At 27.8% G+C, this 12,774-nt stretch overlaps 1 protein-coding gene across 1 annotated transcript in view; it reads right to left on the bottom strand.

Moving 5' to 3' along the window:
• LOC129957348 (coiled-coil domain-containing protein 39-like) overlaps positions 1-12,707 on the bottom strand; it is a 45,309-nt gene extending 32,602 nt beyond the window's left edge. Inside the window, exons 1-9 of the mRNA XM_056069632.1 lie at positions 12,513-12,707; positions 12,316-12,435; positions 12,068-12,214; positions 10,563-10,721; positions 8,979-9,071; positions 8,766-8,894; positions 7,098-7,289; positions 3,375-3,478; positions 533-770 (exon numbers count right to left, since the gene is read on the bottom strand). Coding sequence (XP_055925607.1) covers positions 533-770; positions 3,375-3,478; positions 7,098-7,289; positions 8,766-8,894; positions 8,979-9,071; positions 10,563-10,721; positions 12,068-12,214; positions 12,316-12,435; positions 12,513-12,614 — 1,284 coding nt within the window. The 5' untranslated portion in view covers positions 12,615-12,707. The remainder of the gene's footprint in view (positions 1-532; positions 771-3,374; positions 3,479-7,097; positions 7,290-8,765; positions 8,895-8,978; positions 9,072-10,562; positions 10,722-12,067; positions 12,215-12,315; positions 12,436-12,512) is intronic.
• Between the last annotated feature and the right edge of the window lie 67 nt (positions 12,708-12,774).

Genomic DNA, 12,774 nt, shown 5'->3' with positions numbered 1-12,774 from the left:
ATAAAACTTGAAGCAAAAATTATAAAAAATGCACAATGAATACTAATGTAAAATTGCATAATAATTATATAAAAATGTTTATATATGAAATTACATAATAAAATTACAGGAAAGATTTAACGTTTGTTCTTTTTACATTTCATAAATAAAAAGATCAAAATATCAAATCTTCTTTAGTTGTTTTTCGTAAAAATAAGTCTGAAATTACACCTAGAATATACAGAATATACATCTGAATCAAACTGAAATTAAAAAATAAATTGAATTCTCAAATAGGCAAATCATAAAAATTCATGTGCCAAGTAAAAAAAAAATAATAAATTAATACATTAGAAATAAAAAAAATAGAATATATCTCAGATTTAATTTTAATGAATACTGTGCAAATAATAAATAATTCATGTGTTAAATGAAATAAATTCTATTTAAAAATTTAATTCAAGATACAAAACAAAGCATTAAATGAGCAAATAAAGCACACCTGAAAATAGTTTACGAAAATTTGATCATAGAATTAAACAGTTAGTTGCACCTTGTTCTGAGTTTCCATTATCTTTTCTTTCTGCTTTAATTCATTCATTTCATGATCATAAGTCAAAATGTCTTTGGAAATGCTGTCAACTTCTTTCTGTATTTTCAAGTTTCGATCGTTTTCATTGTGGAGGATAGCTTCCAGCTCCTTCGTGTAGTGATCCGCTTCAAATGTCTCTTTCGACAAACACTCGATCTTTTCCTCAAGATCTTGATTGCTTTTTCTGACGCCTTCAAGTCTAAAATACAAATAAGAATTAACATGGCTACATTGAAGAAAATTATCATTGCATTTTTTTTATTTAAAGAAAATTGTACTATGCATTACTTTTGCTATCAGCATTCCTTTTTCTTAACTAATACAGATTAATAAATAACAGATAAATAAAGTATCAAAGAGATACGGTTTTCACCGCCTTCTTGTATTGCATATTCAATTTGTATTTAAACCCATTCTTTGCAAAAATAAAATTAAAAAATAAAATTAATCCAAATAAATTATGCCAATAATATCACATATAATACATTATACATAAACCAGAGGGAGTGATTTTCACAAAACTTTCTCGCATTCTTTCTAATAGATACCTCGCCTGGCATTAGTGTACAGTAGATGTAGTGCATTGACCTTTTCCGTGAATTTACCATTTTTACTGAATCTGTCGTGTGATCCTTGGCGTGTTCTTTGGCAATTAGTATCTGAATAGTATTCGAAAATCGAATTTGTGTTTTAGATGCTATTTTTCCAACCAATTGAAACAAAAATTTGACATAAAACTGCACTTGTAATCCAAAATCACATACTAAATTTGATAAATTTAAGTCACTGCATTTTTGAGTTCTCGCGATTGCATGCTTCTAAAAATACAGACTGACAGACGGTGCACCCCTTGAAGGATATGGCTCAAAATTTGATAGGTGTCTATACTGTAGATATTAAACATGTGGACTGAGTTTTTACAATCCTCTTTATTTTAAAGTTATCATATTAACGCATATTCAAATATTCAGATAGACTGACTTCCTGCGAATGGATTTTGCACAAAATTTGAAAGAAATCGACAGATTAGAGGTAAACGCCGTATACTAAATTTCAATCGTTTGGGTCTAAGTGTTTTTGAATTATCTTTGTCACAGACAGACAAAAGGACATTTTTACATATGTATTTTCCGAACTTAAGGTAATCAAAAACGTGGTGATTCATCAAAATCTCGTGTTCGATTTTTTTGACGATTAGAATACTTTCTCTAGACTCGTATAGAAGAAAGTAAAAATGAAAACCGTACAAAATTGATGCTGACATTATACATTCTGGGGTAGAGATGCAAGTAACCCTCGCGGCACAATATGATTTTTTTTCACCCCATGTCGTCATCAGTGGCTTTCCAAGTACAAACAACACCCAGGGCATAATATTATTTTTTTCACTTTTTATATTTTCCCTTAAAAAATGACATTAATGTCCTTTAAGACAACGTCGACGAATCTATATTGCTGCTGGCTCCCTGGTCTCAACGCCTCTGATTATACAAAACACTCTAGAATTAATTGCAAAGTTTACTACAGCCATGATTTCATCTTATCCAATGAGATCCAATGAGATGGCAACCAAGTGTATTTTCTAAAATTCTTAAATACTTTAAGATTATTAGACTTGCATAGACATAGAATAATTTTAAATCAAAATCCTTACTTAGTTTAAAAAATTTAAATGTTGAACAGGATTTAATCATAATGAGGTAATATTGGTATCAAGCATCTTAAAAATACATTATTTCTACTGGATTAATTGATACTAGAAAAATTGTTGTCATGTCATGCATTAAACCTACCCTAAACTAATTAAAAGACAATTGCAATAATTGTAAATAAATTTCAGAGACAAACATTTCAAATAAATGGATTGTATTTGTCAAATGTTCTACTCGTTCATGGGCAATTCTTAATAGCTTTTATATAATATTTTTTACATCAATTATTGAATATGATAAGCAAAAAATTTTAATATGACTCTGTTTTATAAAATCGAGTATTGCATACAAATAGGTGTTGTAATTTAACCAGCGAAGACGCGCATTTCTTGTACTTATTCGATAATGCGCATTGGACTTCATAGAACTGGAGAATTTCTTTCTAAATAAAATCCAAAGTAAATCATATTTATGCTGCAGACGCATTCCTTTAGTTGCATAAATAATCTTATATAATTAGTTGTATAATCTAAGCAATATAAAAGAATAATTTTCAGATATCACTTTAAAAAATTCGTTATTAAACATATTTCCAAATATAAATCTCAATTTTTTTAAAAATTATTCCGCTTTAAAAATTGAAAAATAGATGTTTTAATTTGAAATTATTATTTACTGATAACAAAAAAATTTATATTATTAAATTAGAAATAAAATTTTATTGCTACCTCCTTCTAAGCAATCTAGTGTGAAGTGTGACAGCCAGCGTCGAGTGTCAAAGACAAGATTCTTGTTTTCTGAGATAAGAAAATGGAGTCAATTCCGAAATACATATAGTAAGCTTCCAAATGACTTTGGATGTAACGACTATATATATAAAAAAAAGTAGAGTTCTTTTTTAAAAAAAAAAAATCTTTTTCACAGATCGACAGACGGACATTTTCCACAAATGTGTTTTTCGAATTCTGGTAAGTGTAAAACGTGGAGATTTGCCAAAAACTCGAGTTTGAATTTCTTTGACCATTACTATGCTTTCTCTATACTACAAAAAAAAAAAAAAAAAAAAAAAAAAAAATTGACAAATATGAATAAAGGTATTGAGAATTTTCAAAGAATATTTGTAAAAGATGCATCTAATTATTCAATATTACCTTTCATTTTTCTGATACAATTGTTTTTCAAGCTGCTTTAGTTCATTTATTGCAACTTGTTTCAGATACAGAACATTGTTCAAAACATTCCTCACGGTGGATAGCTGAAAAAAAAAAAAAAAAAAAAAAGATTTTAAATTTTGTTAAAAATCTAAAAATAATCTGGGGAAATAACCTTGCCGTTTCAAATGTACAGCAAGCTAAATAACGAATTAAAGCTAATAATAACTTATAACCCTTTGGGTACACATTTATTTGCAAATGCTTGCATCTGGAATCAATCATTTCTTCATACTTGTGCAAGCAGTATATATGCAAAATTTCGTTGACTTCATTATTTATGATATATGCTTCTACTGAATACTGTGATAATTTAAGGCAATAGGTATTAGAATAAATTAAAACAAATAAATTCCAACAAATATATGACATTCTGTTACGTCAAATGTACCCAAGAGTTAAATCTGAATCAATATTTTTTTAAAATTTGTTTTTTCATAAAATTGCTTGGAAAGATGTACACACAATTTTTCTTTACATTGAACTTTTAACCTTTTTTTTTTTTTTTTTCCTATTTTTTTAAAAATCCCTTAAGTGCTCTCCTTATTGGTTTATTTGAGCAAAATTCCAGTTTCCAAACAATCACAAATTCTAAGGACATGCAAACACACATTTGGACGCATTGCAAGTTGTTTTAAGTATCAAATATAAAATATATTTTACTTAATTATGCAACCTTTAATTCTAAATTTAAAAAGTAACAAATCAGTAAAGAAGAAAGTAAACGCTAAAATGCAAAAATAATAACAAATAACTTTAACAAGAAATAAGGAAATTGCATAGCAAATTGAGTCAATTGAACGATTATTGGAAACATCAGAATGCAGTTTACAGAATAATTCAAAATTATAGCCCATATCTATTCAATTATTTTTATTGAATAGATATGTGCTATAGTGATGATATATGCTATAGTATAGAGTGAATAGTTAGGCACACAGCTTAATGTAATCGCGGTTAATATTATCGTTTGCTTTATATTATTAAAAACTTCTGGCACCGAATCTATTGAATCAAATTTCCACAAATATAATTGTTTAGTGTGATCATAACATCGTTTAACATTATCAGATTTGAAGTAGATAAATGGCAGATCTTTCATTTTCAACCAACGTTTTACGATATAATTTCGTAAAATTTCTTACTCCACTAATAATTAAATATATGAGAGTCACTTCTCTCATATAATGGGGTTAACATCTTTTGCCTAGACTGGAACATTCTGGATTGATTTAAAAGAACAGCGATGCTTCCAGGTCTGGCTTGAAATCCCTCGAATAATCAATCATAAGAAACTATTGCTCGCGACTGAATTGTAAAAGCAAAGCGGATAAAAGGGAAAAAAAACTGATTTGAGTGTTAAAGACAAGATTGAGACTCTTATCAGACATGAACGTTTATTTAAAATGAACCAATAACTTCTGCGTTGCAATTAAAGATTAAATAAATTAAAATAATAGCTTATTTTTCATAAAATTTTAGTAAATCGTTGATATTTGTGTGAGTAAAGCCAAGCAATAAATGTTTGTTATTCCGATGGAGATCAATGTGTTGAAAATCCTCCAACGAATGCCAAAATAAGTCAAGCGCGTGAAATCCGATGCACAGCATTGCTCAACAAATTTTAAAAAATAAAACAAGTACGAACATACATATAACTGAGCTGTTAAGAAATGATTGTCAATAAGCAATAATTAATGATTTTTTAACTATAATTTTTAAAAATAAACAATAGATAGCAATGAAAAAAAAATTTTTTTTTTCTTTTCTCTGGATGTGATAAAAATATAGTTTGATTTTACCCATTTTGTTTTATCAATCGGTTAATGTTATCAAAATTCTTCAGTTCCAAAGTAGTCCCATTAAGCGGCAATTATTGTAATATGTATCAGATCAATTAAAACAGTCAAGAATATTTCAATAATGAAAATAACCATCGCGAGTAATCTCCTAAAACTTTCTCGCATACTCTCAAAAAATGTCTTGCATGGCATTGGCGCACAATAGTTACGAAATATTAACCTTTGGCGTAAGTTTAGCATTTTTACTGAATCTATCGTGTCATCCTTGGCGAGTTATTTGGCGACTAATCATGGCACGTGGTTCATAGTATCCGAAAATAGAATTTGTGTGTTAGACATGCTTTTTTTAAAGGATTGAAACAAAAGTATTATACAACTACATTTAATGTTGCACAATCACGTACGAAATGTGAAACATTTAAGTGATTGTATTTTTAAATATATATCACCTTTATGTGTTTCTGAAAGTACAGATCGACGGACGTTCAAAATTTGGTAGGTATCTATACTGTAAAAATTAAATCTGTGTACCGAAATTTATCTGTATTATCTTCGTTTTGCAGTTATCCCGCTAACTTATATTCGTAATAGACAGACAGACATTCCTCTGAACGGATTTTGCTCAAAATCTAATAGACATCTAGAAATTTGGTGCAAAGACATTAAAGATATTACAATATATTATTAAAGATATTATATTATTAAAGACATTAAAGTATTTATTTTACAGTTTATATATCATATAATTTATTTATATTTATTTTTTATTTATATTTGTATTTTTGAACTTCCACTCAAATTTACCATGGTTAAATCAGGTCCGAGGTGGCGCTATATGACGTTGTCAGCATAAAAGCAGAGAGAAAAAGGCTCTAATAGTTAGTTATAAAAAATGTTTTTTTTTAAGTGTAAAATCACGTATGTTTTTCAGAGAAGACACCTATATAGATAAACTTGAAAAGCAAAACCTTATCTAGATTTTTAAAAAATGATCCAAACCATTAGAGCCGTTTTCAAGATACACGAAATAAATACATTTATATGCATACAAGAATTGCTGTTTTAAAGTTATAAGATGCTGTAAGAAAGTATCATAGTCTTCAAAGAAGAAAAAATTCAAATTCAAGATTTTGTGGCTCTTCGCCAAGAAATTCCCCCGAGTTATTTTTAAGGGTAATGCCTGTTTATTGATCAATGTCCATAATTTCTATATGGGGAGGAGATGACACCTTTCTCAGAGAACTTGCGAGACTATTCCAGTTGATTTCCATAATGAAAAATAAATAAAATGTGTTTGTGTGTGTGTAAAATTGCTTTTTTTTTTCAGAAAAAACACCTTTATAGATAAATTTAAAAAGCAAAAATATTAAAAATAAATTCTTGAGTACAAAAATAAAGCAAAAAGCACGACTCGAACCAAGAACCCGCAACACGCGGTCTGTTGTTGTTATTCTGACCACTATACTGCACTGCCCACACTGGAAGCGGAAATTGAATATACTTATTCTAATAGTTAGCTATATATATATATTGTGCGTGTGTGCGTAAAGGCCTTTTTTTTTAGGAAAAACACCTGTATAGATAAGTTTAAAGTTTAAAAAGCAAAACATAGTTTAAATATAAAATTTGATCCAAATCTTTAGAATCGTTTCCGAGATACATGAAATAAATAAATTTATATATATACAAGAATTGCTCGTTTAAAGTTATAAGATAAAACACATACATTTTTATATTTATTTATCCTTATTCATGCGTGCAAAATATCTTTATTATTAAATATCCAGAATATTGACAGTACACATAAATATTCAATGATAAATAGTGTAGCACAAGAATGCAGAAAATATAAGATACAAACCTGAGCTTTAAGATCCGTTTCTTTTTCAGAAGCAACTTTTATTTCGTTCCTTAACTCAGTGGCGATACGATCTTTTTCTTTTATTTTACGCTCTAGTTCATTGTTGTGCGATATTTCCGTAGATAACAAATCATTTTGTTCCTTTAATGACTGTTTTAAAGTTGCTTCCTCTTTTCTAAGCTCCATAATGTACTGGAAAAGATATAAAGTACATTCTTTTCATAGTTAGAACGATATTTATAGAATATTTCAATTTTTAGAATATCCTGAAAGCAAACTTGCTTGTGTGCAAAATTCATTTTTTTTTAAAATGATTCTTACATTAAGTAGTAATTAAATGGTGACATGAATTAAGAATTTTTTGGCCATGCAATTTTAGGTATTTTATTCAAAATTTTTAAAATACTGATTAACAATGCTAATGTGTTATTTCTTTTAGAATAATCAAATAGAAAATTAGCATAAGTTAGATATATGGACATGGAATATATTAAAAAAGCTTGAAATATAAAGCCTCTTAATTAACAAATATTTCCAATTTGTAAATTTAGATTTTTCTGGACATTGATTTTGTTATTCAACCAAAATATATCAATTAGTTATATTTCATTCCAAATTAGTAAATTCAAATTGTAATATCTTGATCCTGATCGATCAAATAAGAAAGCGGTGTAGCAAAATAATTCTTTTATTTTCAGCCTTATATGTACACAAGAACAGCTTGTTCTCGTCTAGGTTAGTATTATTTACAAAATTCACACAACAGTTGAAAGTTTAATTATGAAATAGTTCCTCGATCACATTGGAGAGTAGACACACACACGCGCGCGCGCGAACACATAAAAAAACCCCCGCTAACAGGTTGTTAGCTCAAAACGGCTATTCCAGGGGCTACTCGAGAAATCCACCGATTTTTATCTGGCGGATCCTAACAGAAAAAACCGAATCACGCGGAGCTCCTCACAAATCCTTCCGGAGCTCCGAACAACTTCTTCGAATTTTCCTTCGACGCCTCTCACTGCTCTCTCCTTTCCAAAAACAAAAAATATCTCATTTTATTTCTGTCAGATCTCCGCCTTTGATTTTCTCAGTGGTGAACTTGAGTTCCCTATCATCCAATAGCTGCTCAGCAATGCTTCCTCAACGGTTTACAGTCGATTGTGGGAATGTCTGTTCAGGATCTATCTTTGTAGCTGACCCTTCTCGAACACATATTAATTATAATCAATTCACAGCTAACATTGGCTAAAGTCTACCTGCTTTTGACACTTAATGACAATGGTTGCTAGTGATTGATCGTTTCTTGAAGATTTGAGGAATACCTTCATAATGGAAAAAAGGTTTTGATGTTCTTCTCCCTTGAAGACATGATGGTTCTATTCGAAACGACGATACACACATCTGCGGTTTTTCACCTGGATTCAAAAAATGATTCTACTAATTAAAAAGGATCCACATCTGGCGGTCCGTAGGGCACTTAACTGGGAAAAGGAGCGACGTTACATTGCCCGGAATGCCAATTACCATGTGAGGAAAACGGGAAAACGTTACAAAATAAAAGATTTTTTTTTTTTTTTTTCACTAGAAAGCCAAAATTTTGAATTCATTTCTAATGCACCATGATTTCGCATGCATAATAAAAGATGAATAAATATAAGTAGGAAATACCTCGGACAACTTGTTCACTTCTTTATTTCGATGTTGAATTTGGTGAATAACTTTTTCCCAATTACTGATCAAGATGTTCCTTTCAACGTATGCATTATGGAATTCTTCTTGTATGTGATCCAATTCTGTCTAGAGATAAAAAATATAATATTTGTATTATATATTTTTTTATCTATTAAAATATATTAATGGAGAGAGAATTATTATACATACCTGTACAATGAGAACTTCTGTATTTGCATCTTCAAGAGCACTCTTTCTTTCATAAGCCTCTTTACTTAATCTTTCAATATGTATTTCAATTTCCTGATTTTAAAACAAGTATAAACGATTAATGAATGATAATTATATTTACATATGGATAAAATATTAAAACACCCTGAAATTCAAATTTAAAAACTTATGTACTTCAAATTAACCATCAATAAAAAAAACTAAAGGGTAATTTTTTATGATTATGATGATAATAATAAATGCTTTTAATATAGGAATAAAATATAGCTCTTTCAATTGATTTTGTTAAAAAGATGTTTTTTTTTTCAAATTGTCTGTATGTTTTATAGCGTTGAACAATAGTTACACTCTACAGAATCAATATTAATAAGTTAAACTTATTTATTTTGAGTGATATATTAATACAACTAAGTGAGTGATGAACTAAGATTTCACTTCTTTTAAGGCACTAATCTGTTATCTTATTCCAGGATTTTTTCTTTTGTTCTATTTTAATATGATATGCATATTGAATTAGTTTCTACTAAAAGAAAATCGAAAATAGATAATCCCCAAGGTGACTAAAAGGAAAAAAATTTCGGTGCTTTTCCAGAATACCGGCGCGAATCTCGCCAAGCAGACTTTTTGCAGCGCACAGTCGCCGGAACAAATCACAAAAGGTTACCAGCGGCGATATTTCGTTTGGCGGTGGTTGAATCATTATTGGCAACTTTATCGCCGGTATAGTGGAAAAGTACCAAAATTTCTAACGAACATAAGTAATTACAAGCAGCCTAAAGAGTCAATAAATATAATTGTTCAATGATTTAAAAAAAAATGAAAAAAAAAAAAAAATGTTTTAGTAAAAACTTTATCTGAAAAATTGATCTTGGAATTTGGATAGTTGAAATGTGAATGTTAAATTCTATTTTATATGTTTAAATTTTATGTAGAATAGCAGTTCCATTTTCAGAGGTTAAAAATTGATATTTACAGTTTCGAAAATTATTTTTACTAATATATTTTACAAAAAAAAAAAAAAAAAAAAAAAAAAAGACAACAGTGGTAAAATTCACTGTTAACTATTCACATTCATATAATTCTTTAAAAATGTACAAATATATATAATTCGTTGCAACAATATATGCAGTTGCTCCTTTAGTTTATTTAGAACAGTATTATAAAAAATGTATCCAAGATAAATAGCATAAGAATTATAAATCGATTGAACTTCATGTTTATAATATTCCCCAAAATCACAAGTTAGATTGGATTTTGCAATGAAACAAATTCAAACAACAACAGCAACAAAATCCTTCACAAAATCATATCAGTAAATAATAACTTTTTTTTAAGTTTTCAAATAACACAATTTAATTACATCTTTAAAAAATTATAATAAGTAGCAGTAAAATATTATGAATTAATGAATTCATAACATTATTATATGCTATAATTTTTGTATATTTTTATTTTTTCAAATTCAAGTTCATAGACTTATTATCTGAAAATATATTAAACAATACATGAAAAAAATCACTTATTAATATATTTAAAATTATTATATTAAAGAAAATCACCAACATTCAGTTTGCTATCATCTTCACTGGTATATTTCAATAAGGCCATATTATCTTTTTCCGCCTGGGAAGATTTTTCTAAGTACTGCAATAAGGCTTCTAGATCCCATTGCATTGCTGCTCTCAGTTTCTCTTTCTTCTCATTTTGTTCAGCAATAGCAATCTAGAATGACCATAAAATATTACTATTTTGTTAGAAATTAATTTGTGATTAAAAGAGAAATATTCACTTAAAATGTTATTTTGAAAACCTTTATAAATTAGAAAGGTAATTGAAGAAACCTTTAAAAATAGTTTTATAATTACTCACTGTCACTTTACAACAAAACATTGAATTCCTTTGAAATATATATTCTTATGAATTAACTTATTTATTTTGATTAATAAAAAATTACTAGCAAAAAATGCAATCCAAAAATTACACTAACCATTCTAATAAAGTTTTTACATTTAAAAAAAAATCCATACTATATTTCACAAACATAATATGTTTTAAAAATATATAAAATTTGTAATTTAAGCATAATAATATAGTCACCATGTATTGAAAAAGTTTGAAAAATTTGTTTATGAGAGCAAAATAAATAAATAAAATAATAATAATAATAATTTGTAACATAAAATCACAATGCTTTTTTCATAGTGTCCATAAATTAAATCATAGAGAAATAATTAATAACTGCCCAAGGCAATGACAGAGATATTCTACATTTTCAGCAACTTTACTTTTTCTTGATAAAGATTCATAAATTTAAAAAAAATCAATCAAATATTAGCTTTTAAGAGAAAATAATTTTGTACTCACTCGATTAAAAAAAAAGGTACTATTCCATTAGGCGGGCACAAATGTTGCTAATTGTGAAACAAACGTACATTTGGCGTAATAAATTTGGTGGTATTCTACTTTATTTGGCGATTTTTCGCTTGCGCCCGGCTAATGGATTGTGAACCAAACGCGAATTTGGCAGAATTCTACATTATTTAGAGATTTACCGCTTGTGCCCAGCTAACAGAAGTACCGAAAAAAGCAATAAAAGGATAATATAGAATTTAAAAGTTTATTATAGGAAAATATAGAATAAAAAATGAAATTAAAAATATATTTTTAAAAAATAGAAGAATTATTCATAATTAGGAGCAAAATAATGTATACACAATTGTTTTGCATAGTCTCATATTTATCTTTCAACTATTAAAAACATTCATTGAAATCACTGTGTGACTGAAAATACATTTCATATTTTTCCTAAGATTTTTTTTTGTGACAAAAATGATGCAATGCTATGATCATATCTGATACCACATTTTATCAATATTTTAGTGTCACATATTGTCCATTAAAACTAATGCAATATTTTCAAAATTTTTAATTTAACAATTAAAATTAATTTATATAACATCATTGCAATAGTGCCCTCAGATCTGCTTTTTAATAAAGGTTAAAATGATTCATTGTAAAATAATTGATAGAATTTGTAATTTTTTTTATTTTTACGATAGGATATATACCTCTCTTTGTTTTTGTCTTGTCTTCAAAGAGTTGATTTCTCGATTGACAACTTTTAATTCTTGTTCTAAACGACAACATTCTCGTTCCAAAACCTTTTCAGTATGTATTTCCATTTCCAGTTCATGTTCTCTTGATTTGTAAAGTTGCTAAGAAAATATTTCAAAATTGAAGGTAAATTATTTATTAATTTTAAATGCTTTAAAAAATTTTTAATATTTAGCTCATGTATAAAATTAATTTTGCTTACCTGCTTGTAATTAAGAGTTTGGGATAAATCATTGACATGTTCTTTTATATATTTCCCCTTATTGATATTATTCTCTAAAACAATTTTCAATCTTTCTACTTCAATCTTTTTTTGCCTAAGCTAAAAACAGATAAATATTAGTTTCTTAAAAATAAAATTTTTACTATTAAAATTTGATCTAAAATACAATTACTCACTGTTTCTTCTAATTTTCTATTTTCTTCATTTGCAGCTGGTAATTCAGGTTTATTTCGCCATACTAGATCATAACCAGCTAAATCGACAGTATTTTCTAACATTTTTGGTAATAAAAATAGCCTTTACTATGAGATCAAATTGATTTTAAAGTACGAAACCCTTATTTTGAAGTTCAAATTTGAACGCATCTCTAATGTCTTTGGATTCGTTGTCATGGAAACAGAAGCTGAAATAATTGTTGCCAAATTCGATACTTTATAT

Source organism: Argiope bruennichi, chromosome 11 (genome assembly GCF_947563725.1).
Source record: "Argiope bruennichi chromosome 11, qqArgBrue1.1, whole genome shotgun sequence".
Taxonomy (NCBI): domain Eukaryota; kingdom Metazoa; phylum Arthropoda; class Arachnida; order Araneae; family Araneidae; genus Argiope; species Argiope bruennichi.
This window is presented reverse-complemented; position numbering and strand designations above follow the sequence as displayed.